The sequence below is a fragment of the Jaculus jaculus genome, chromosome 9 (assembly GCF_020740685.1).
Source record: "Jaculus jaculus isolate mJacJac1 chromosome 9, mJacJac1.mat.Y.cur, whole genome shotgun sequence".
Taxonomy (NCBI): Eukaryota; Metazoa; Chordata; class Mammalia; order Rodentia; family Dipodidae; genus Jaculus; species Jaculus jaculus.
The window spans coordinates 9,486,639-9,513,654 of record NC_059110.1 but is presented as its reverse complement, the minus strand read 5'-3'; the positions used below and the strand labels follow the sequence as shown (position 1 = coordinate 9,513,654).

General features: G+C 45.2%; 1 protein-coding gene across 2 annotated transcripts in view; it reads left to right on the top strand.

Annotated features, from left to right (window-relative positions):
• The first annotated feature begins 537 nt into the window (after positions 1-537).
• The window catches only part of Zdhhc14 (zinc finger DHHC-type palmitoyltransferase 14), a 322,677-nt gene continuing 296,198 nt past the window's right edge, over positions 538-27,016 (top strand). For both annotated transcript variants that reach the window (XM_004651108.2, XM_004651107.2), the window contains exon 1: positions 538-827. In XM_004651108.2, coding sequence (XP_004651165.1) covers positions 583-827 — 245 coding nt within the window. In that variant the 5' untranslated portion in view covers positions 538-582. The remainder of the gene's footprint in view (positions 828-27,016) is intronic.

Below are 27,016 nucleotides of genomic sequence, written 5' to 3'. Positions count from 1 at the left end.
CCCCGTTTTGCAGCGCTCTCTCCTGGGAGGATCTGCCACGGGGAGGAGGAAGGAGTAGAAGAATCAAAACCTGGCTGAGGAGGCGCAGAAGTGGCTTCCCGAGGAAGCCGGCGCGGGGAGTCGTCGCCCCGTGTCTCTCATCGCGGACCAGCGCTCGGAGATCCTCGGGCCGGAGCCGAGTCGCTGCCGGCAGCCTCCGCGGGAAGAGGGGAGCGGGCACATCAAGGACCGAGCGCGCGGCCGGGCGCACGGGGACCCGGGCATCCCCTTGCCCCCCCACCCCGCGCTCACGGGGACCCTGGAGCCCCCAAACCGGGGCTGGAAGCCACGGAGGACCCCTGCCGCGGGCTGCGATCGGTCGTCGTCCTTCCCGCGAGCGGATTCTGCTATGACAGTTGGGTTCCCCAAAGGGTTAACCTGGGTGCCCTCGGTAAAGTTGTCACCGAGCCGGGAGCCCGTGTAGGGGTCGCGGCGCCTGGGCACGGGGGACGGCCCGGTGGCCCGCGGCGGCCGTGGCTCGGCGGGGCCCGCGTGGCCGGGGGGCTCCTGGGGGTGTGCGCCCCCAGCCGGCTGCCCTCGCGGATGCCTCCCGGCGGCGGCGGGCCCATGAAAGACTGCGAGTACAGTCAGATCAGCACCCACAGCTCCTCCCCCATGGAGTCGCCCCACAAGAAGAAGAAAATCGCGGCCCGGAGGAAATGGGAGGTGTTCCCGGGAAGAAACAAGTTTTTCTGCAACGGGAGGATCATGATGGCCCGGCAGACGGGCGTCTTCTACCTGACGCTCATCCTCATTCTGGTCACCAGCGGGCTGTTCTTCGCCTTCGAGTAAGTGGCAGGCGACGCCCCGGTCACCTCCCCCTACCCCATCCACCCTCCGGCTACTTTCGATTTCTATCCGCTGTATATTGTTATATAATTGCTAGCCCGCGTGGGGTCCTTTGGATCTTTTTTCCTTTTTTTTGGTCATTCCCCAGAAATAAAGCCATTGCTGAGCTGGGATCTTGGGAATAGAGGAGAGGGGCGTGGGGACACTTGGAAGGGCTGCCCAGACTGCCTGCTTACCCAGCATTGGGTGGGTCTTGGCAGGTGTTGCCCGGATCCTCGCTGTTCCCTCTTTTTGAGTTGGGGAATCTGAACCTCAGCCCAGATGCAGCTTTCTGGGCAAGGGGTTTGCAGTGGTTTCCAAGTTAGGAATAAAAACAGACACCTCCCCGTTCCTCCCCCCCACCCCCCGCTAAGGGGCACCTTCTTAAGGTGCGTGGCACCTTCTCAAGTCTAATTGGCCAAGTTTTCTGCATCACTTTGTGGAATAGTAAGAATCTTGGTTACTTTAGGTTTAAAAGTCTAGGCTACCTCGTGTGTCCTCGGTGGGCAGTTTCGTGTTTTCATCCTACTTGTTCACGTCTGTGTAACAATTTCTTAATTACCATGAAGTTTCTAAACTCTCCGCTTTCAAAGAAGTTTCTAAAGAAAATGTCTAAAATAGACAATTTGGGGGAACAGGTGGAAAGAGGTGGTGGGCCTGGAAAGGAAAACGCATATGCTGTTATGATTCTAGAAATCAGAGACTTTATCCAAAAAAACAATTTATAAGAGTATTCAGGAAAATCAAATTGTCTACTGGCGACTCTTCTGCCATCTAACGATAGGTTTTTCTTACTTATCAATAGTGATTAGGTTAGGCACTGTAGCTATATTCCCCACTCAATTTCAGTTGCTCCGATTGAACACAACATTGCGACTGTAGTTTTGTATGCAACTCCCTCTTATTCTCTGCTCAATGAAAGGGATCGTTACCTTTTCCTTCCAAGCCTAAAAAAAGGAGTATATTAGTGGGCAGTTTTCCTTTGAGCTGCCCATATTCTGCTTATTACAGGGCATGCTTTTAGTCTCCAGTTGCATCTGCTTGGTCGAGCTGTTTAAAACCTCTTGGGCTTGCTTACTTTTGTCCTTAACAAGTGCGCACCCACCTTATGCCCAGTCTTTCTTCCACAGAACTCCCCTCCCTCCCTCATCTCCGCCTGTGGATTCTCTAGGTGCCTCCTATAAAATTAACTTTTGTGCATATTTGAGACCATTTGGTGGCCTCCAACGGGGTACCTATGGGCAGGAGGGCAAGGGTGTGAGCTGTGTGCAGCGGCTGGTCAAGGGGAGGGGGGTGCTCTATGCGTTTTGCTTCCAGGGTCCCCAGACTCTTGTGTCTGCAGACTTGTGGAAACTGGAGGAAGGGGCACAGAAGTTCCTGATGTGTTTGCATTCTGTAACAGAATAAACATTGATGGTGCCAAATGTTGAACAGAAATGCCATCTCTTCTGTAATGGCCTTAAAGTTACAGGTGACCCTTTTGTTGGAGAGCAACACACATTATGTTTCTAATGCCAAAAGTTTTTCAAGTATCCATATTGGCATTTTTGCTTTGCTTTTTCAGTGATTTTAAGCGTGGAGACAATTGGCTAACTTTGTGGCCAAGTTACAGAGTTTTAGCTGTATCTTTCATGTAGGATCATGAATACCTCAGTTTTCATATGGATCCAAATCCTCACTGCATCTAGTTATTTCTTACCTTGACTTTTTTTGTTGTTCAAACGTAGCCTCTAGCCAAATCATTATAAATTCACCTTCATTTCGCAATCTCTTTCTGTGTGCGTGTCTTCCAAGAGTCCTCCAAAGTCATCTCTTCCAAGTTGTTATGAATCTTCTGCATCCGTGTTGTGTCAGCTGATGGCTGCAGGAATAAACATATGCATTGGGGTGTTACTAGGTACCATTTGTGGCATCATTTTTAGATCGGTTTTGTGGGGGTCAGAGTGGGCATGTGTGTGTTTGGTCTCCATCAGTGTTGCTTCATTCAATTAGGCAATCTGGTTTTAGAAAAGTGAAACCCATCCTATATTTATGCTCCGGTTGAGAAAAGCCATAGGTGTATTCAAACTACAGACAAACTACAGACAAGTATGGCTTGGTTAGACTGTCACTGCATTTCATTGCTTTGTCACAAGGGCTGCCATTGTTTGTAAGTTCTTTGTTCACTACTAATGATAGCATGAAATCTAATAACTGTGACCAAATTAATTTGTTAAAGATCCAAAGAACCAATTAACCACATGCCCAGGCAATGAACTACCAACCAACTAGTCATTAAATGAGATCCAGAGGAGATGGCAGGATTGCCTGTGCCTCCTGCCTTTCTTCTAGCCTTCCTTTAGTTATTTACTGAGCCCATACTCTATGCTCCTCTATTTGATTACTTTCAGAGCTCAGTAGCATTTTGTTGCATTAGGTGTGCAGTATGTTTGGTAGAATGTGATGGCGGTGTGTGTACATATAGTGTATGCGTGTGCATAGGTGCAGAGGTCAGAGCAGGACACGGAATGTCCTCCCCTATCATCGTTCTACTTTGTTTTACTTTGAGACAGAATCTCTCACTGAACCAGGAGCTGCCAGTTTTGGTCAGACTTGCTGACCACTGAGCACCAGCAATTCTCCCACAGGATCGGGGGCTACGGACTGGTAGCCACGTCCAAATGCACTAACTTTTAAAATACTTCATTTTTATTTGTTTATTTACTTATTTATGAGAGAGAGAGAGAGAGAGAGGGAGAGAGAGAGAGGGAGAATGGTTATGCCAGGGCCTGTAGCCACTGAAAATGAACTGCATGCAGATGAATGTGCCACCATGCGCATCTGGTTTACGTGGGCTCTGGGGAAATCAAACCTGGGTCTTTAGGCTTGGCAGGCAAGTGCCTTAACCTCTAAGCCATCTCTCCAGCCCCTTACTAGCTTTTAAAGTTAGTGGACTGCTCAACGTTTCATCATGATGATCAAATGCCTGAGAAACACAACGTGAAGGAGGGCTGACGCGGGACTGCAGAGCACTCCGTCCCCAGCTGGCCGTTGTTTTCAGACTCGAGGAGACAGCTTGGCAGCACGGGCATGTGGCTGAGGAAGGTTGCTTACCTCATAGCATCCAGGAAGTAAAAGAGAGACCAGTGCTGGGATTAAAGGCATGTGCCACCATTCGGGTCCTTTAATCCCAGCACTCGGGAGGCAGAGGTAGGAGGATCACTGTGAGTTCAAGGCCACCCTGAGACTACATAGTGAATTTCAGCAGGTCAGACTGAGCTAGAGTGGACCCTGACTTGAAAAACCAAAAAAAAAAAAAAAAAAAAAGAGAGACAAAATGGGGCCAGGGAACTGTTATATCTTTATAGGCCATACTCCAGAGATCTACTTCCATCACAATGGGTCCCAGTCTCCTGATTTCTACCACCTCCCAATAGTAACACCGTACTGTGAATTCATCATTTGCATCCCCATTCCTGACCTTGAACACATGGATTAAAGTTAATCAAGAAAAAGGAGATGGCTCAGTGGTTAAAGGTGCTTGCTGGCCAAACCTACGTGACCAGGTTCAACTGTCTAGCTACAGGTGTAAAGCCTGATGCAAAAAGTGGTGCAAGCATCTTGTGTACCCCAACACACACATATGTGCCAATAAGTAGATACATTTTAAATATTTTATTTTAATTAATTTATTTATTGGAGAGAGGGAAAGAGGGAGAGAGAGAGAATGGGCACGCCAGGGCTTCCAGCCACTATAAAAGAACTCCAGGTGCATGTGCCACATAGCGCATCTGGCTTACCTGGGTACTGAGGAATCAAACCGAGGTCTTTTGGCTTTACAGGCAAGCATATTAACCACTAAGCCCATTTTAAAGATGAACTTAATGGAACTCAGCAACCGGTGTTGATGCTGAATGTATTCCCCGGAGAATGACAGGATAGAAATTATTATTCTCATATGCAAGGGGAAGTGAGACACTTGGGGAAAGTCCATGATCACCTGAAATCACGTCACTAGCCAGTGCTCCACTGGCCCAGTCATGCTGACCTCCTCTAAGTGTAGAGTCTGGTTAGAGGCAGGGCCTTTGGAAGGGTAGACCCTAAAATTCTTACCAGGGATTATGGCTCTGGGCAACTGGTTGGTTTTTTTTGTAAACCTTGCTTTCCCAATCTGTAGCATGGGGTTTATAATACCTATCTTTACCTGTTAAGATTAAGCGGGGACCGGGCGTGGTGGCGCGCGCCTTTAATCCAAGCACTAGGGAGGCAGAGGTAGGAGGATGGCCATGAGTTCGACTATCCTGAGACTCCATAGTGAATTCCAGGTCAGCCTGGGCTAGAGTGAGATCCTACCCCCCAAAAAAAAATTAAGTGGGGGAGTGGGGTATAGCCACTGGTAAATTGCTCATACTCCAGTGAATAACCTTTCACCCATGCTTATTCAGGCAATTGTAATTGAACTTAGTACAACACACACACACACACACACACACACACACACACACACACACACACGACATTAAAGTATCAAAGGGATTACTTAGGAAGAATGTGTTTAGTGGAGGTGGTGGTGGGGGAATAGGAAAGATTAATGGAGGGGGAATATGGTCAAAATACATTATATACCTTTATGAAATTGTCAAAAATAAAAGACAAAAGATTAGGGCTGGAGAGATGGCTTAGCAGTTAAGCGCTTGCCTGTGAAGCCTAAGGACCCCGGTTCGAGGCTCGGTTCCCCAGGTCCCACGTTAGCCAGATGCACAAGGGGGCGCACGCGTCTGGAGTTCGTTTGCAGAGGCTGGAAGCCCTGGCGCGCCCATTCTCTCTCTCTCCCTGTATCTGTCTTTCTCTCTGTGTCTGTCGCTCTCAAATAAATAAATAAATAAAAATAAAAAAAAAACAACAAAAGACAAAAGATTAAGTGGATCAAGTTACACTCAGCATGGAATGAGGTGTGGAGCAAATTCTCCATGTTTTCAGAGTTATCTTTGCAGAATCCTCCCAAGGACTCTGTCTGCCCACCCTTTCCTGAGAGTCTTTCCAGGAAGGCAGCATGTAGGTCAATAAGCAGGCATAGCAGTGGCAGGGCTGAGGACTGAAGGCTGAGAGGAAGTGGTACCCTGCAGTCCCTCACGAAAACAGCGACCTGGGCTCAGGTCCCTGGAGCCCCTGTGAGCCGTGTCCTCGATCTTGCCTCTGCAGAGCGGGAGAGGGGGTGCCCCGCTCCACACACCCTGGATTTCATCTCCATTTTTGGAGCTACTATCCTAGAACTGCGAAGACAGTCGAGAAGTTACCAGAAGCAACCAGATGTAACACTAGTTTCTTTTCCAAGCAGGTCGGGACAGCTTATCTCTCTGCCTTTGCTCAGCATGAGGAGCCCTGATGAGAAATGACAGCTTTTCATAGCTGCATTGAGGAGGGAGGGAGGGAGGGGAGTCGATCGCAGGGCTGCCGAGCTATCTCATTGCTTTTCCCGGTTATTAAGAGTCTCATCAAAGCCGCAGTGGTTTCATCCTCATGTCCCCAGAACTGGAATTTGAAAAGATCAGTGAATGTGAGCAAGCCTTTTCTCTCTGAAGCACACGCGCACACACTCAACAGCCTGCTTTGGTCAAGTTTGAACATTAAAAACATCTTTATTTCTAAATATTGAAATTTCATAGTTGCTTAGCACAGGGGCAGAAAGAAGGACCCTAGCTGGGAGGGAGGTGAGGGTCTTGTGTCTGGGGTCTCATGTGAAGCAAGAGGAGACCTGGACTTGGGCTATGTCTCTCAGTTCTACATTGGTACTTTCAACAGTTTGAAGGTATTGCTGGAGCCTAAATGTGAGAATTCGGGAACATTCTCAACATTATCGAACAATATATTTTCTTCTTTCTCTCCCTTTCCCCTCTCTCTTAACATCTTCTTGTTTTCAATTTAGCTAAATCCCTCTGAAATAAATGATAAGTAACTGAGAGTCAGTAGAACTGTGGTCATATAAATTGAGGCCATCCCCGGTAAATGAAAGTGGTATTTTCTAAAATCGTGTTACTGTCAGAAGTGGGCTAACTTATTATCTAGTCGAAGGTGCTGGCCTTGTCACATCGAAGGACCCCACCTGTGGTAATCAGCTCTCCGTTGCTGTCACAACATACCTGATGATAATTAGCTTATGCATAGCTTTAGAGGATCTAGTCCACAATCTGGTGGACTCATTGCTTTTAGGCCTCTGGCAGGGGTGCCAGATGGCAATGGTGGAGCAAAAGTGCTCTTACCTTATGGCTAGGAAGCAAAAGAGGAAGAGGACCAGAGCCCACAATCCTCGTATAGGGCACATTCCCAATTACCTGTCTTGTTACTAACCCTTACCTTCCCCACTGCCACTCTGGAGGGCATGCTTTCAACCATGAGCCTTTTGAGTGGGGACATTTCCTATCTATCTATCAATCTATCTATGTATCTATGTATCTATGTATCTATCTATGTATCTATCTATGTATCTATCTATCTATCATCTATGTATCTATCTATCTATCTATTATCTATCTATCTATCATCTATCTATTGTTGTGGCTATCTACTGTATATGAAAGTGTCATTTCCAATAATAATGTCTCTCTGTCATATATGGGATAACTCGTCACCTAGTAGAAGGTGACTTTCTTATAACATTTAGGGACCCATCTTTTCCTGATCCTCCTATGCCAAACTGTATCTGGTTTTCTGCTGTCTTCTATTGGCCAAATTCTGGCCATGCTGTGAGTCATGGAACACCATGGGCTGATGTAGATAATGATGGATAATGGATAAGCCCTCAGGACCTTCCCATACAACATCCTAAGTATGCCTTACTTTCTCATTTCTTATCGCTGTGAACAAATACATGACCAGAAGCAGTTTATGAAAGGAAAAGGGATAAATTCAGCTTATAATTCTAGAGGGAACAGTAGAGGGAGGAAGTAGAGAAGAGCAAGTGGGAGCACACTATAAAAACTTTAAAACCGGCCGGCACTGGAGAGATGGCTAAGTGGTTAAAGGTGCTTGCATGCAAAGCCCAATGGCCGAGGTTCAGTTCCCCAGAACCCATGTAAAGCCAGATGCACAAAGTAGCACATGTGTCTGGAGCTCACTTGCAGTAACAGGAGGCCCTAGCATGCCCATTTTCTCTCTGTGTCTCTTTCTCCCTCTTTCAAATAAAACAAAAACAAAACTTCAAGGCCCATCCCCATGACACACTTCCTCCAGAAAGGCTTAACCTCCTAAGGTCCCATTGTCTTCCCAAATAGTCCCACCAACTGGGGAATAAGTATTCAAACACATGAGCCTAGGGGAAGACATTGTACATTCAAAACACTGTGTTGGAGTCAAGAACATTTATAGTCCTCTGTGGTTGATAGGAATTTTAGGGGATTTCAAAACCTTATTCATGATCTTTTGACTTATTTGTGTTCATGATCAATGCTTGTGAATTCCAGGAGGGTCGTGTTTGCTCAAATCAATGCTATATCACTCACTCCCTAGGGTAGTTTCTGTGTACAGCAGTGTCTCAATAATTACTTGTTATTTAATGAAGCAATCATAAACTGGAACACACACACACACACACACACACACCCTAGTTTCTTGGTACTTTAGGTTTTGTACCTTGTGAGGTTAAATACATTAATAAAACTCTGAATTACTAATGTTGTGTAGAACACATTTACCTTGGCCAACTTTATTTGATAAATTTCTTCTAAATCCAGAGACAAGTGGTATCCTTTTCAAATATGGGAGGGAAGGCAGAGGAGCGAGGCATTCGTAGTTACTTAGAAAATTAGTAATAGTGTCATGCTTATTCTCTTGGCTAAGACTTATTTCTAGCACCTGCTTTGGACCTAAATGCTTTAACAAATAGAGCGCTGTGAGAGTCTATACATATCTCACATATAAACACATGCCTACATGTACACACGTGCGCATGCATGTGCGTGCGCGCGCACACACACACACGTATGTTTGAGTGAAAAAAATATATAAGCAGAGCCACCAGCACCCCGGCTCCTCCAAAGCTTGGCTTTGGGCACAAAAACTTATCAAGTAGAGCTCTCCGTGGTCCTGTTACCCATCCAGGTTTCATTGCTTTCTCTCTCACCTAGTGCGAGTGACACCATATTATGCAGAAAGGACTCCTGTTACGTTCCTAAAATAGAGCTGTGATGGTTAATTATTTAATGGATCATATCTGCATATCCTGGAGATTTTTCTCTTTTGCAGCACAATGTTGTACATGACTTATTCATGGCAGAGTTATTATGTCTTAGCAAGAGAATTTAAATTAAGGATTTCAAGGAAATAATGTTCATGCTCTTGTAGCTGAGGTTGTTCAGAAGGCCAAACCACAAGGCATCTTATAGACACTGAAAGTTACTTGCATCCAGGAATGGGGCTCTAATAAAATGTCCTGTGGTTGAGTTGTTCATGTCAGGATTGAAAGCTGTCTTTATGCTGTTGTTTGATTCCCCAGAACCCACATAAAGCCAGATGCACAAAGTGGTGCATGTGTCTGGAGTTCGTTTGCAGTGGCTAGAGTCCCTGGTGCACCTATTTCATCTGCCTCTCTCTCCCTCTCTCAAAATAAATAAATAAATAAATAAATAAATAAATAAAAATGTTAAGAAACTGTTTATACAGAACAGTATGTTAACACATGCCCAAGTTTTGAGATCAAATTCTATAAAGAGAATCCATGAAACTGCCTCCCTGTTCAGAAACCATATCAATATCTATGCTTTTTACATTTTTAACTAAAGCATTTTAGTTGGCACATAAAATGGTGCATCTTTATGTGTGATCATGTAATGCTTTGTTTGAGTCATGTTCAATTCAGGGCAAGCATACCGTTTCCCCAAACACTAGCCATCTCTTTGTAGTGAAGACATCTAAAATCCTTTCTTTTGATTATTTATTTAGCTTTTATTTTATTTTATTTAACTTAGTGCTGTGTGTGTGCGCCTTTGTGATGCTTCACATGCTGACCTGTGATGGGGGGTCACCCACCTGTGGAGTATAATGTAAGGTGAACCTCTCCATTGCTCTTCTGCCTGGTCTTGCTTTTTGGGCAGGAGTCTCCTTTTTACTAGTTCTGAAGCTTGGGGTGGCAGGGAAAGGATGAGCTCTGAATACTCTCTGGATTCTGCTCCCCTGAAGTCTGGAGTTACAGGTGAGTGCCATCCCACTGTAGGTGAGCTCATGGGTCACTGCGAGGGCACATACATGTGCATACGCTACACACACACAAGCAGAAAAATATCACATTATAGTCTTTTTTTCTTAAGTGAAAGCATTTGTTTTATTCCATATAAGGTAGCACTACATTGGATGCATTAATTCTGAGGTGGTTCAACTTTTTAGTTTGAAAGGATTTCAGACTTCCAGAAAACTTGCAGAAAGGATTTAGAGAAGTCTTGTATACTCTTTGGACACATCCCTTACTTATTGACAAAATTCTATAATGTTTGCCTCCATTGCCCCCAATCTGGCTCTCCATTGTTTCTCTCCAAGTCCCTGGAAAGGAAGTGTCAAAGGCACCCTTTCATGTATAAATGTTTCAGAATATAATTGGCATGTAATTCCTTCTCCCCCCGCCCCTCAAGACTGTCTCTCCATGTAGCCCAGACTGGCTTTGAATTTATGATCCTCCTGCTGTAGCCTCCCAAATGCTGGGGTTACAGGCATGTGCTACCACGCTTGGCAACTCTTAACCAAAAAGATATTTTCTTGTATCAACACAGTAGCAGTATCGATTTCAGGAAGCAACATGCATATGGCAATCCACAGCCAAAATTTGCTATTTGCATTAATATTAGTGAGTTTAACTTTATCATCTTTGTGTTTGTTTTTTAGTACCTACTCAATATCTATTTCTCAATATGTATCTTGCTTTTTTCTATCCTCTTCCTTCAGTTGAACTGCGTATTTTTAGCATTCTATTTTATCTTCTTTAAAAAATCAAGGCTATGTTTCTTTGTACTATTTTTTAGCAGTTGCTTGAGATACCACAATATGCAACTTTAACCTAGTATTTTCTAATTCAAAATAACAGTATTGTACTTCAAAAACGATGTAAGGTATTGCACCTGGGGAGATATTTCCACAAGTAAAGAGCTGGCTCTGGCAGTACGAGGACCTGAGTTCAATCCCCAGTATCCACATGAAGTGCTGGGTGTGGTGGCATGTGTCTGTCAAAGTCATAGCCCTGGAGAGACAGAGACAGGAGGATTCCTGGAGCTCACTGGCTAGCTAGTCTAGCCTAGTGGTGAGCTCCAGGCCAATGAGAGACCCTGTCTCCAAAACAAGGTGGCTGACACCTGAGGATGACACCTGAAGTTGTCCTCTGCCCTCTACATACATGTGCACGTGTACTTGCCCACACACATATGAACAGCATACATACCACCACAAAAAACAAAGTAAGAACCTTAAAACATTATAATTTACTTACTCTTTGTACCTCTTGTACTCATATCTTATATTTTATTTCCACCTATGCTGTGAAACCAGTGATATCATCTTTAAGCATTCAGTTTTTAAAAAGAAACATAAACGGAGCTGGAGAGGTGGCTTAGTGGTTAAGTCACTTGCCTGCAAAGCCTAAGGACTCATGTTCCACTCTCCAGGTCCCACATAAACCAGATGCACAGTGATGTAAGCATGCAAGGTTGCACATGTGCACAAGGTGGCCCATGCATCTGGAGTTTGATTGCAGTGGCTGAGACCCTAATGCACCAATTCTCTCTCTCTCACACACACATTAAAAAAGGCCAGTCTATTGGGCTTGCCTCAAAAAAAGAAATATAAATAAATATATAATAAAATACTTTAAAGTGAAATATACTGACATAAAATATATTCATTTTTACATATAGAGTTTGAAATTAACTATTTTTTTCACCTATTTATAATTTGGAGTCTTCTCTGTCTCTTTCACTTGTATTATTTCCATTGGCTTAAAGTATTTCCTTTCTTAGATTTCTTTTTGGGTTTCCGAGGTAGGGTCTCACTCTAGCCCAGGCTGACCTGGAATTCACTATGTAGTCTCAGGGTGGCCTTGAACTCTCGGCGATCCTCCTACCTCTGCCTGCCGAGTGCTGAGATTAAAGGCGTGCGCCACCACACCCGGCCTTCCTTACATTTCTTGAATGCAGGTTTGCTGGTGACAATTCCTCTTAATTTTTGCCTTTTCTGAAAATATTAATTTTGCTTTCATTTTAAAATATATTTTCATTGGATATAGACTTCCATGGTGACAATTTAAAGACATATTGTGTGTAATATGTGTGTATGAACCATACCAGATCCTTGATAATATGACTTTTGTCTTTTAGTCTCTCTTGTTTCTGATGAGAAGGTTTTTTTTTTTTTTTTGATTGTGTTTTGCCCTTCCTCCATACATTGATAAAGACTGATGCAGTTCGAATGGAATGGTGTTGAAATGGATGTGTAGTGGAATTCTTTTATTAACACCAGCCACTCTGCCATGAGGTGGGAGATTTCCAAGATGGTCAGTGACAGAAGTTCTCACAACAAAAGAAACTCCTTCCTTTTATATAACATTTTAAGGGGAAGGAGTGTTTAATTTGAGAAAAGTCTTACTACCTAGTGGCTGTGACTTGGGTTTCTAGTGTAGGGGCTAAGAGAAGGTACACGGTAGGTTTCAGGGTCACACAGGTCAGAGGGTTATCTGGTCCCGCTGTCCCACCCAGGTGGGTAGCTTTTCTCGGATGTTAGGAAGGGACATGGATACTTTGTCTGTATAGGACTGGCATCTGTCCTCTTAAAAAGACAGATTTGCCGGGCATGGTGGCACACGCCTTTAATCCCAGCACTCTGGAGGCAGAGGTATGAGGATCGCCATGAGTTCAAGGCCACCCTGAGACTACATAGTGAATTCCAGGTCAGCCTGGACTACAGTGAAACCCTACCTTGAAAAACCAAAAAAAAAAAAAAAAAAAGTAAAGGACAGATTCTTTCTATCTTATGCCACTCTTAACATACTGTTTTTTTTTAATTTTGAACATATTGACATATTTTTAAAGCTTTTTTATTATTTATTTTGTGTATGAGAGAGAGAGAAAAAGAAAGAGAAAGAGAATGGGTGTGCCATGGCCTTTAGACGCATGCGCCTCCTTGTGCTCATGTGTAACATCGCATGCTTACGTCACTGTGCATCTGGCTACATAGGATCTGGAGGTTCAAACATGAGTTATTAGGCTTTGTAGGCAAGCGCCTTAACCACTAAGCCATCTCTCCAGTCCTTCAAATATTTTTAAAATATTCTTGTAGTTTTCATTCTTTTGCTGAAGAAAATCCTTGCCTAGTAATTCTAGCACCTGAATAATCTCTGGGTTTGATTCTTTGGGCTGTTTATTCCCTTGATTGTGAGTTATTTTTTTCTTCCTTCTTTGCATGCCTCATAATTTTTGTTACCTTACCAGAAATGATATGTAAAAGATTTATAGAGGGGGCTGGAGAGATGGCTCAGTGTTTAGGTGCTTGCCTGCAAAGCCTAAGAACTCAAGTTCAGTTCTCCAGTACCCAGGTAACTCCAGAAATACAAGGTGTTCACATGCATCTGGAATTCACTTGCAGTGGCTTGAGGCCCTGATGCACCAATTATCTCTCTTTCTATCTGCCTCTCTCTCACACACACACATATAAATAAATAAAAAAGAATTATAGAAATTTCAGTACTGCAAATTGTTTTCAGATCTTTGACCTGTGGGTTGAGTCATACTAGTTTTCACAAGTTGGCTAACCCTTATCTAAAATACATGGAACCAGGGCTGGAGAGATGGCTTAGCGGTTAAGCGCTTGCCTGTGAAGCCTAAGGACCCCGGTTCGAGGCTTGGTTCCCCAGGACCCACGTTAGCCAGATGCACAAGGGGGCGCACGCGTCTGGAGTTCGTTTGCAGAGGCTGGAAGCCCTGGTGTGCCCATTCTCTCTCTCTCCCTCTATCTGTCTTTCTCTCTGTGCCTGTCGCTCTCAAATAAATAAATAAATAATAAATAAATAAAAATAAAAAAATTTAAAATGCATGGAACCAGAAACGTTATGGCTTTTATGTTTCCAGAATTTTAGAATTGCATACACATAATGAAATATCTTGAAGCTGAGTGTAAATGGAAACGCCAGTTATACTTCATATATAGTTTGTATACATGGTGTAAAGGTAACTTTGTAGGATGTATTTAGACCTGCACTTTGACTTTGAACCATCTTATGAAGAGAGGGTTTGGAATTCCCATTTGTGACATCAGATTGGTTCTCAAAAAGTCTGAGACTGGCACATTTTAAATTTTAGATTTTTGTATTAGGGGTGCTCAACTTAAATTGAAATGTGAGTGAGTTTGAGAGAAGGGTTTAGTTAGTTTGATTATCACCTGAGGGTAGAATTTATTATATAAAGGATAGATTTATTATGTCTCAAGGGTAGAATCAGGCTTTTCCTTTAGCAGTGGGATCTGAGCCCTGGCCAAACTGAAGATTTCCTTATACTTTCTAGCTCAGCACCAGTTTTTGAAAGCCGTGGGGAATTTCTCTCAGCATTTTAGCCTGAGTGTCAGCTTTTTCAATCGCCACAGAGTTGTCTTTGCTTTTAATCCTTCCCCAGCTTTCTTTTACTTTTTAAACCTTTTTATTGTCAGTTTTCATGCATATAGATTATGTCATTTGATCACAATCCCCTCCCATTACTTCCTACAGCCCGCTTTTACTGTACAGTAGTAACTCCTCCCCTAGGGCCTGGGACCTTCCCAGCCATATGCTTTTGAGTATGTTTTCAGTACAAGCATGAATTCCCTCCTGGGGTATAGGCCTCAAATCCAACCAGAAAGCAGCTGGATACCCCACAGCAGTCATATATCACTACTGCACCAGTGGGCACATCTTGCTGCCCCAGCTTTTTAAAGTGTATATTTAATTAATTTATTTATTTGAGAGAGAGAAAGAGGTTAAGAGAATGCACATGCCAGGGCCTCCAGCCACTGCAAACGAACTCCAGATGCATGGTCCCCCTTGAGCATCTGGCTTACGTGGGTCCTGGAGAGTCAAACCGGGATCCTTTGGCTTTGCAGGCAAACGCCTTAACCGTTAAGCCATCTCTCCAGACTGCTGACCTGGCTCTCTAAGCCTCAGGACATGTCTGCACGTTGCTTAGCTCCAGCTCTTAGAAGATGAGAGCAGTGGCCCGGGGAAGGCCTGGAGTACCTGAGACTAGCTATCTCACCTTTTAGGCTCTGAGCCTTTCGTGCCTTAACCTTGGGATTTCTTAAACCTCTCAGTTCTCCTCCGCCGCCTTTGGGTGTGCCCTCCCTGTATGTTGGGTGAAGGTCTGTGGGAAAGAACTGGCTGAGGGTGCAGACTTCACCTGTGGCGCAGGCTCTTTGGAGTTCTCGTCCGTATGGGAATGCACGTGTGACCATGCATACTTGTTACACGTCTAGCTGACCTCTTCTCGCTCCTGTGTGCTGGAGTCCGGCCGTCCCTGCTGCTGGGCCAAGACGGAAGCAGCAGTTGGTCGTATCTTCTCTGTCGGGAAGGGCTTGCTGCATTTAGGTTACTTTGCATTCTCAGCTCCCTGAGAGATTTGAAAAACTATGCTTTTGTTGCTAATCTGGCCTGTTCTCATTGTTAGTGTGGGAGTGATTGCTCTCATCACTTTAAGTTTGTGAGTTGGTTGTTTTTAAACATAACGTCTTGTTTCTCGGATCCTTTATGTGCTGTTTTATATAGAACAATCTGTTTTAAGTACTATCATATCTGACTTATGTAAATATGTTCTATTTATTCCTTACATTTCTTTTAATCTTCCTATCTTGGACCCCTCACTGATAGTTGCTATTGGTTGACATTTCATAGGGTAGAATATGCAAGACTGCCACTTTATACATTTTGATTTTCTCTCTTTCTTTTCTTTCTTTCTTTCTTTCTTTCTTTCTTTCTTTCTTTCTTTCTTTCTTTTTCTCTTTCTCTCTTCCTCTCTTTTTTCTATCTTTATTTCTCTTTCTTCTTTCCCTCCCTTCCTCCCTCCTTCCCCCCTTCCTTCCTTTTTGGAGGTAGAGTCTCGCTCTAGCGCAGACTGACCTGGAATTCACTATGGAGTCTCAGGATGGCCTAACTCACAGCAGTCCTCTTCCCCTGCCTCGCAAGTGCCAGGATTAAAGGTGTGCACCACCATATCCAGCTTTTTTTTCTTTTACATATTTTTATTTCTTTATTTGAGACATAGAGAAAAAGAGGCAGACAGAAAAGACAGAAAGAGAGTGACTATAGGCACACCAGGACCTCCTGACTCTGCAAATGAACTTCAGACACATGCACCACGTTGTGGACCTGGCTTTACGTGGGTACTAGGAATTGAACCCAGCTCATTGGATTTTGCATACAAGTGCCTTTAACCACTGAGCAATCTCTCCAACTTTATTTATTTATTTATTTTTGGTTTTTCAAGGTAGGGTCTCACTCTAGACCAGGCTGACCTGGAACTCACTATGTAGTCTCAAGGTGGCCTCGAACTCACGACAATCCTCCTACCTCTGCCTCCTGGTGCTGGGATTAAAGTTGTGTGCCACCATGCCTGGCTTCCAACCTTCTTTTTTGAAAAGCATTTTGTTTTCATTTGTTTATTTGAGACACAGAGAGAGAGAATTTGCACACCAGGGCCTCCAGCTACTGCAAACCAACTCCAGCTGTATGTGCCACCTTGTGCATCTGGTTTATGTGGGTCCTGGGGAATTGAACGTGGGTCCTTTGGCTTTGTAGGCAAGTGCCTTAACTGCTAAGCCATCTCTCCATCCCTCCACCCTGATTCTGATCTTCCTAAAACATATTTTATCAGTGATGATGACATCCAGACATGATGCCTCGTTCTGGTTCACTGGGAGAAGGCTTAGTATGGGATTAGTGGTGGTTTGATGCAGGTGTCCTCCATAAGCTAGGTTCCCAGTTGACGGAGATTTGGGAATCAACGCCTCCTGGAGGCAGTGTATTGTTGAGGGAGGGCGTATGGGTATTATAGCCAGTTTCCCCTTGCCAGTGTTTGACCCACTCTCCTACTGCTGCTGTCTGCCTGATGTTGGCCAGGGGGTGATGTCCATCCTCTGCTCATGTCATTGTTTTCCCCTGCCAATATGGAGCTTCCCCTTGAGCCTGTAAGCCAAAATAAACCTTTTTTCCCCCCACAAGCTGCTCTTGGTTGGGCAATTTCTGCCAGCAATGTGAATCTGACTTCAACAGTAAAGTGATACCAGAAATTGGGATGCTGCTAGACACCTGACTCTGTGGCTTTGGCCTTTTGGTGCTTATTTTCAAGAGGAATGTGGAGACTTGTCACTGGTTAGAGTTGTTGGACTTGGAGATACAGTTTGGTGTTTGCCTTGTTTAAATTTTGTATTGCTTGGTTATCTCTTTGCTATGCCCAGTGCCATCTTTTGCGGTTTGGGTGTTTATTCTGTGCCATTATGTTTTTTTGGTGGGGGATTTGTTGGTATTATTGTTCAATGGAATGATCTTGGACTATGGGAATGTTTGAACATCACTAGGATTGATAAAAACTATGGGGACTTTTAAAGATGGACTGAATGCATTGCATTTTACATCATGGATGGTTATCAGTTTATGGGGCCAGAGGTGGGATGTGGTGGTTTGATTCAGGTGTCCCCCATAAAACTTAGGCGCTGTGAATGCTAGGTTCACAGCTGATGGAGATTTGGGAATTAACGCCTCCTGGAGGGAGTATATTGCTGGGGGTGGGCTTATGGGTGTTATAGCCAGTTTCCCCTGGACAGTGTTTGGCACACTCTCCTGTTGCTATAGTCCACCTGATCAGGGGGTGATGTCCACCCTCTGCTCATGTCATCATTTTCCACTGCCATTATGAAGCTTCTTCTTGAATCTGTGAGCCAAAATAAACATTTTCCCCCCACAAGCTGCTCTTGGTTGTGTGATTTCTGCCGGTAGTGCAAACCTGACTGCAACAGGATTCCATGGCTTTTATGTGATGATAAAATATTAAGGCTAAGCTGGGTGTGGTGGCACATGCCTTTAATCCCAGCACTCTGGGGGCTGAGGTAGGAGGATTGCCTTGAGTTTGAGGCCACCCTGAGACTACATAGTAAATTCCAAGTCACCTTGTGCTAGAATGATACTCTACCTCATAAAAACCACAAAAAGAAATATTAAGGCTGTATCTTATCGACCGATCACTGATGAAAGTATTGCATAATTAACAGCAATATACAGAAATATCTGTCCTTATGAAGAGCAAGGTACCTTATCATAAATCCTCTACCTTAATTTAATGATAGTTTTTCTTTGATTAAGGTTGTTTTTGCCCCCTCACTTATGGTACTTTGGCTCTTGAATCCTTTTTCTCACTTTATACTTCACCTGTATACAGCCCCCCATTGTAGTGGACTTTCTCCTGTGGCTGGCTTCTGTCAGAAGTCAGAGAGAAGGCATTCTAATAGCCCAGTAGCCCTGAGCTCCTGTACACTCTCAGTTCCCAATGCTTGAATGAAAGAAAATCATTTCCTGTGCCCCTGGAACCCAGCGTGGAAAGCAGGATGACATCTCTGCCTGTGTGTGTGTGTGTGTGTCTCCCTGTCCTTGACTCTGTCCCTCTAGTCTGGGTAAGTTGTATTATGTTAATTTAGGCCTACTTTTGCCCACACCTCACTGGCCCTTCATTCCATTAAAATAGACTTTCCTTGACCCCTCTAGAGATTTTTCGAGGTAGACTAGCTTTCAATTTTATTTTAGAACAATTTAGACATGTCTAAGCACTCCAATTAAAAACAGGAATTTATATAATCATTTTCATACATCTTCAAACTGGCCTTTAAAACCACTGACTTCAAAGTCCATGGGAACTGGTGTCACTACTGAGTCCCATGGGAATGTGACAGGGCCAGGCACAGGGTGGCTGGCAGGGAGGCTGGAGCCAACTGCTCCGGGGCTGGCACGCTTGGCCCTGAGATAGGCTTATCAGTGGAGGGCTGCTGCCCTGGGCCCTCGGGAAAGATGTTCAGCTGTGTAAGTCTGCTATCTTTTTTTTTTTTTTTTTTAAGTTTATTTGAGAGTGACAGACAGAGAGAAAGACAGATAGAGGGAGAGAGAGAGAGTGGGCGCGCCAGGGCTTCCAGCCTCTGCAAACGAACTCCAGATGCGAGCGCCCCCTCGTGCATCTGGCTAACGTGGGACCTGGGGAACCGAGCCTCGAACCGGGGTCCTTAGGCTTCACAGGCAAGCGCTTCACCGCTAAGCCATCTCTCCAGCCCGTAAGTCTGCTATCTTGTGGTGGTTTTCACATGCATCTCAGGAATCCAAGGCAACAGCTTATTTCAATACAAAATTCCTGAGTCCGTTTAGGCATTAGCTCTGCTTGTTAAGAAATGTTTGCCTCTCTTTGTGTTGATTGTAGAAATAAAATAGGTTCCCAGAAGGTGGGTTCTTGTCTGTTTTCTTGGATGACTCGTGTACCCCTTTTTTTCCTGTTATCATTTTTCCCTTTCTTTTAGACTTGAGGCTGGACCGCTTTCTCTTCTTTGGAGATGGTTTTTGTAGGCATCCAGGTTGTGCGTTCTTGCTCAGCCTCAGTCATTTCGCCTCCTCCAGTGTTACATCTGCTCTCTCCATCTCCCCTCACATGAACTTTGCTAGTCCTTTTCTCCCTTTTTTCGTGCTCTCAAGCAGGTTTCCATCACTGGAGCTCTACTCTCACTTTCCAAATGTGACTTATTTTTTCCAATTTTTATTAACATCTTCCATGATTATAAAAAATATCCCATGGTAATACCCTCCCTTCTCCCACTTTCCCCTTTGAAACTCCATTCTCCATCATATCCCCTCCTGATCTCAATCAGTGTCTCTTTTAGTTTGATGTCATGATCTTTTCCTCCTCTTATGATGGTCTTGTGTAGGTAGTGTCAGGCACTGTGAGGTCATGGATATCCAGGCCATTTTATGTCTGGAGGGAGCACATTGTAAGGAGTCCTACCCTTCCTTTGGCTCTTATATTCTTCCCGCCACCTCTTTCGCATTAGACCCTGAGCCTTGGAAGGTGTGATCGAGATATTACTCAGTACTCCAGTTACTTCTTTCCAGCACCATGATTCTTCTGAGTCATCCCATGGTCACTGCCACCTGAAAAGAGAAGATTCTCTACCCAAAGTGAGAGTAGCATTAATATTAGGGTATGAACATTAACAGAAGTGCTTACTGGGCAGTTTGATAAGCATAGTATATATATTTAGCCAGACAGCAGCAGACGTTACACCCCTAGGGCTCATGACTACCCCTGTTTTAGGTTTTCAGTATCAGGGATGTGTTCCCTCCCATGGAGCAGGCCTCCAGTCCAATTAGAGGGCAGTTGGTTTCCACCATGATAGACATGCCACTGTTGCACTGGCTGGCCAAATATAAGGCTTGCAGTGTCCACTGTTGAGTATCCTCACTGGTGATTTCTATCTCTCCCACCAAATGTGACTTTTAAGTCTCTTTCTGGCCTCCTGCGTAGGCACCTGCCCTTGGGTTCTGCGTCTCCTCTCTCCTCTGACTCCTGGACACCAGCTACTGCACCCTCAGAAGCCAAAGGCCCCGTTGTGGCTCTGGAACTCGGTGCTGTCAGTGAGAAGGCCCACTTGGTCCTCAGCCTGTGTCCTGCACCCGTTGTCACTTCTCACACTTCCTCACATTCTTCCCACCGCCATCTCCTACCAGGGCTTTCCTGAATGTCTCTGAAAGTAACGTGCTGGCTTTTCAGACATCTTCACAATTTCTTTGACACTTTTCTTCCCCCACAGTGGAGCCAAATACCCTTCCCTGTGTGTGAAGAACGGCATGGGACCGAAGGTTCCAGGGCTGGATTAGGAAGTGCAGTGAAGCTCCTGCTTGGATCTCCCCCTCTCTCCTGATCTCGGGGACATGCCCCGCAGAAGCCCCGAGCTGCCTCGTGGGAAATCTGGCTCCCCGGCAGCTCTCTGGCCCAGAGATCACGCTGCATGGTGTTAGAGCGCACAGAGACAGAGCCGGGGGGGGGGGGGGGGCGCCCTGCTGAGTGAATGAGGTGTCACGCGACTCCACCTTTACTCACTACCTGCTTCTCTCACTCCTGATTTCCCTACTCTTATCTTCTATCTTTTACCTCATAGCAGGTGGGGTGGTCCTTGTTGAGCTCAGCCCAAGTTGGGGCTCCCATGCCCAAATTAGAGCTCTCATTGTCTTAAATAGCTATATTTATTTTAGGGAGGTTCATTGACCAGTCATAGTAACTGGACCTCAGTGACCAGAAGTTCTCAATTGAGATGGTGGGACTGCTGGTGGAGGCAGGGGAAGGGGATGGGATATGCAGTGATTAATGCACGACTGCCAACACTCAGGTTACTGAGTTAGAGTTTGAGAATGGCTTAGCAGTTAAGCGCTTGCCTGTGAAGCCTAAGGACCCCGGTTCGAGGCTTGATTCCCCAGGTCCCACGTTAGCCAGATGCACAAGGGGGCGCACGCGTCTGGAGTTCGTTTGCTGTGGCTGGAGGCCCTGGTGTGCCCATTCTCTCTCTCTCTTTCTGCCTCTTTCTCTCTGTCTGCCGCTCTCAAATAAATAAATAAAAATAAACAAAATAATTTAAAAAATTATGGTCAATTTTTGGGTCAGCTCTTCTCATGGACTTCCGTTTCAGCAAGTGTCTGTGAGGAGGAGAGAAGGAATTGCAACCGCCTCATCCACAAGCCTCCCCTCTGGTTTTTCATCACCTCTGTACCCTGACTTCCAGATGGCACCAGCTTTTGAAACCCTTGAAACTTGAAGGCCTCACGCTCCTGTGAGGAAGTGTCTGTCACCTCCTGTGGCCTGGCTGGGAAGTTGTTTCAGTGCTAGCGGCCTCAGCCCTCAACACCTCACACCGTGACGAGCTTCCCCGCTTCCTTTCCCACTCTTGCACTGACTTCCTTCTTCTGTCATTCCAACCTCTGAATCCCGAAGTTCCATCCATTTGGGTTCTTGGGCACATTGTACGGGAAACTGAATCCATGCAAACCTACTTATGCCTGTTATTTCAAGCCGTTCTGCTATTCTTTTTTTTATTTTAATTTTTTTTTACTTGAGAGTGACAGACAGAGAGAGAATGAGACAGACAGAGAGAGAGAGAGAGAGAGAGCGTGTGGGCACACCAGGGCCTCTGGCCACTGCAAATGAACTCCAGACACGTGCGCCCCCTTCTGCATCTGGCTAACATGGGTCCTGGGGAATCGAACCTCGAACCGGGGTCCTTAGGCTTCACAGGCAAGCGCTTAACCACTAAGCCATCTCTCCAACCTGCCTTTCTGCTATTTTGACAATGTATTATGAGAATCTCTGCTCCCTCAGGTCTGTGTGTCCAGCAGTCCATCTATCCGTACATTGTCTTTGGAAGGTCCACTTTCTCCTGGGTTACTGAGGAGGTTAGGAACTTGATTCACTGCCTTTGAGTGTCTGTGACAGTCTGACGTCATTGTAGCAATAGCCTGCCTTTGCCTTGCAGTCTACGAAGCCACTCCCACTACTCCCTGTGGTGGTTTGAGTTAGGCGTCCCTCAGAAACTCTGAGTGCTGAGTGCAGCTGTGGCAAGGTGGGAATTGGAGCCTTGTTGGGGGAGCTGTGCTTGTTCAGGGCAGGCTTGTGGGTGTCATAAGTTTGGCACACTCTGCTGCTTCTGCTGTCCACCTGATGTTTGCTGGGGGGTGATTTCCAGGTTTTGCTTATGCCACATATTCCCCTATGAGCTTCCTCTGGGGAGGGTGTCAGCCAAAATCAACCCTTTCCTTCCACGCGCTGCTTCTGGTCAGGTGCTTGGTGCCACCAACAAGAAGGTAAGAGCGATACCTAGAAGTTAGTGACGCCCTGTAGCAGTTACCTTCATGTTGCTGGAACCAAAAAGCTGACCAGGAGTAGCTTATAGAAGGAGAGGATTTATTTCTGGCCTACAGTTTCTAGGGAGAGTTTCATCTTGTAGGGGAAAGCGTGGCAGGAACAGATAGCCAGGCACCACATGTCCACAGCAGCAGGGAGGAAGTAGAGAGAGAGCTGGGTGCACCAAGTAAGGCTGGGCTGGAGCACCCCAAGACCTGCCCCCCAGTGATACACCTCCTCGAGGAAGGCTTCACCTCTCAAAGGCTCCACAGCTGGGTGTCTTCCTCACAAACATGTGAGAGGCTGTGGGAGAGCATTTCACATGCAAACCACCCCGCTCCCCAACTGATGAGCCCTAGTTATTTCATCTTTGGAACAAACCTCAGATTCATATAACCAAAGCAGTTTATCATCTTGAAGGGTCCTATTTTAGGGTCTTCTAATGCCAGGAGTTTCCCATACATTACATGCTTGATGGGAGATAAGAGCATAGTTTGAAAGTCAAGTTAAATTTAGTAGTATATGGTCTAGTTCTCTTTCTAAGCAGGGAAAAGAATTCTTTGCTCAGATGACTTCACACTTACTTGATTTAAGTTTCCCTGATTCTCTTTAAGATTGCCACTCTTGTGAGCTACACTTCAGAACTGTTCCAGCACACACACCCCTTACTGCTCTGTTGAGGAGATGTGCTGAGTTTGTGTTTATGTGCTTATTCTAGTAGTTGTAAGCACACCTTGTAAAAGCTATGCAGTTGTCCTTTTAAAGGCAAATAACTCCTTCATATTCATGAACCCTGCTCTTCCATCCCAAACTTATTACTCAAGCAGTCATATAAGATTTTATACCATACTTCTTAGGTTTAAAAATGAAATAAAATAGGGGCTGAGGGCACAGATCACTTATTTAGCCTGCTTGCTTAGCACTTACAAGGCCCTGGGTTTGATTGCCAGCCTGGTGAAGATGATAGGGAAAAGATAAGAAAAGCTATTTATTAAATGGAAGCCTTTACTGAGCTAGGCAGTGATTCACACTTTGTTTTGTTATTTAGAAGTGGCAGCCTGGTACAGGGCCCACTCACTCACTCTGAGCCTCCTGTCTCTTGCCTGTGATTGGCTGTAAGGAAAGGAGGAGAGGGTTGATGAGAAAATCATTGTGTACTGGATCATGAGGTTATGATTTTCATTTATCCTTATGTGAACCATCAGTTTTGGAGAAAGTTATATGAGTTTTTTTTTTTTTTTTTTCCTGTCACTTAGAGTTGACCCTGATTGGTTTCTTCAATAAAGATCTTTGGTTTACCTGCATGGAATCCCAGTCAAGCAAAATGGGAGGAGAGTTAAATTGTGGAGATGGGTGGACGGTCACCATCTATTTTCTCTCCCCCTCCCCAGTATTAGTTCCCTTTTAATGTCATAATAAAATAATTAAAAATTCTCAGCGGTAAAGAAAAATGAAGTTATGAAATTTGCAGAAAAATGGATGGACCTGGAAAGGATTATACTAAGTGAGGTAACCCAGACCCAGAAAGCCAAGCGCCACATGTTCTCTCTCATATGGGGATCTTAGCTACAGATGACTGGGCTTCTGCGTGAGAATGAAAATACTTAGTAGCAGAGGCCAGTAAGTTAAAAAGGAGACATAAAGGGTGGAGAAAGGAAGAAGGGAGGATACTTAATAGGTTGATATTGTATATATGTAATTACACTGATTGTAATGGGGAGGTAATATGATGGAGAATGGAATTTCAAATGGGAAAGTGTGGGGGTGGGGAGGGAGAGAATTACCATGGGATATATTTTATAATCATGGAAAATGTTATTAAAAATTAAAAAAAAATAATTAAAAATTAGTGGCTTGGGCTGGAGAGATGGCTTAGCGGTTAAGCGCTTGCCTGTGAAGCCTAAGGACCCCGGTTTGAGGCTCGATTCCTCAGGTCCCGCATTAGCCAGATGTACAAGGGGGCGCACGCATCTGGAGTTCGTTTGCAGTGGCTGGAAGCCCTGGCGCGCCCATTCTCTCTCTCTCTCCCTCTATCTGTCTTTCTCTCTGTGTCTGTCGCTCTCAAATAAACAAATAAATAAATTAAAAAAAATTAAAAAAAATTAGTGGCTTAAGTGATACAAGTTTATGGTCTTGCAGTCTATGGGTCAGAGCCCATACTGGTCTCCTGGGCTGATAGCAAGGCATTAGCAGGGCTGTGTTTGCGTCAGGAGGCTGTAGGAAAATGTTTTTGTGTCACTTTTAGCTTCCAGAGAGCTGTGTGATGACTCTTCCACTTCAAAGCCAGCAGCATGCCACCTTCTGTGTCCCTTTAGTCATATGTCCTTGCCCATGGCCAGGAGCTGCCCTCTTCTAAGGACAGGTGACACCCAAGTTCTGGAGATTAGGATATGAAGAACATTTTCAGGGATCATAACTCTGCCTTCCACACGACAGTCTATCAAGCTCTCGGGATTCCGAACATCTTACACATCACCAGGCAGGGCTTGTCCGCCTGGCGCATCCTTGCACGTGGGTTGCTTGTGGTGGGGGTGACTGTCCAGTAGCAGCCAGCTTCCTGAGAGCTGTTCCCAGAGGTTGGTGGCATGGATGCTCCTTCTGGAAAGCACAGGCAGTGAGATGATCACAGTGTCTACCACAGTTAACGGCAGCTGGATTGCAGAGTTCCCTTCCACGCCCAGTGGGATGATGCAGGCTTTGGGGAGACAGAGCCAGCTGCAGGGGAGAGAGGCTGTAGGTAAGCAAGTGGACCCAACTGACGCTAGGTGGGGAGAGCAAGGCGGGAGGAAGCAGAAGTAGAAAGTGACCTGATCTAGTAGACTTTGGACGCAGAGACACAATATGTTAGTATAAAGTAGGGTGTGAGCTGGGCGTGGTGGCGCACACCTTTAATCCCAGCACTCGGGAGGCAGAGGTAGGAGGATCGCCGTGAGTTCGAGGCCACCCTGAGACTCCATAGTGAATTCCAGGTCAGCCTGAGCTAGAGTGGGACCCTACCTCGAAAAACCAAAAAAATAAAAATAAAAAAATAAGAGTGTGGGGCTAGAGAGATGGCTTAGTGGTTAAGATGCTTGCCTGCAAAGCCTAAGGACCTAGGTTCAAGGCTGATATTTGGCAAGAAGCTTTGTGTCCAGGGGACTGTGAGGGACCCCAGAATGCCAGGCCAGGCTACAGGCAATGAACTGGGTCTCGAGTGTAGTGACTGTGACCAGGTCAGGGTAGGTTTGTGGCTCTGTCAGCATCTGGAGTGGCATAAGGTGCAGCAGCAGCCCTGTGTAGGGCAGAGTCCCTGAGGGCTCTCTCTAGGGCTCTCACGCCTCCGTCTCTTCCAAGTCTAAATCAAAGACCTGCCAAGCCAGCCTTTATTTGTAGGGAGAAGAGGAAATCCAAGGCTGGAGATAGGGCTGAATCTGATGCATGACTCAACTTCCTGCTGAGCGTATGACAAACCTGTTTTCCCCAAGGGAAATTCTTAAATATTTCATTGTTTTGTTCCCCCTCACTACCCGAGACAGACAAATGGGTGTAATTGCTGATGCTAGAGAGGAAACTTGAGGAACATTGTTGTGAGTCAAAAAGGACTGCAAGCCAGGTGTGGTGGTGCACACCTTTAATCCCAGCACTCTGGAGCCAGAGGTAGGAGGATGACCACGAGTTCAGGACCACCCTGAGACTCCATAGTGAATTTCAGGTTAGCCTGGGCCAGAGTGAGACCCTACCTCAAGAGACCCCCCCCAAAAAAAATGCAAATAGCATTTTATAAGAACACAGTAGGGTATATCAAATTAAAGTGTTTTTCTTTACTTTAGAGCAAATGGTACCATGCTTCTTCACTTTGTGTCTTGAAGGGTGGAGAAAGGAATTCTGCGTAACAATGACTCCTCTGCAAAGCAGATTGCTTTCTGCACCTACACCAGTCGGCACAATGGAAGAGAAAGAGCTCGGTCTTTGAGTTGTGCCATAAACATGGAGTGGAGGTTGGGGAGCTTGCTTGTTCAATATATGTAGTTATTAGGTGAATTCAGCCTCCAAAGAACAATGATGCTCCTCAGAGTGAGTGTCTGACATGATGATGATGTTTGTGAGCCCATGTGACCTGCAGAGCATCTGCGCTGCCTCTGTTCCAGAGCGGACTGATGGCGCAGACTTGCTTTCCTGATTGACAGCACTTACTCCAATGGATGACGTCATCCCCTCTGAAGAAGAACCTCATTGCTATTTCTTTCTTTTTTTTTTTTTTTCAAGGTAGGGTCTCACTCTAG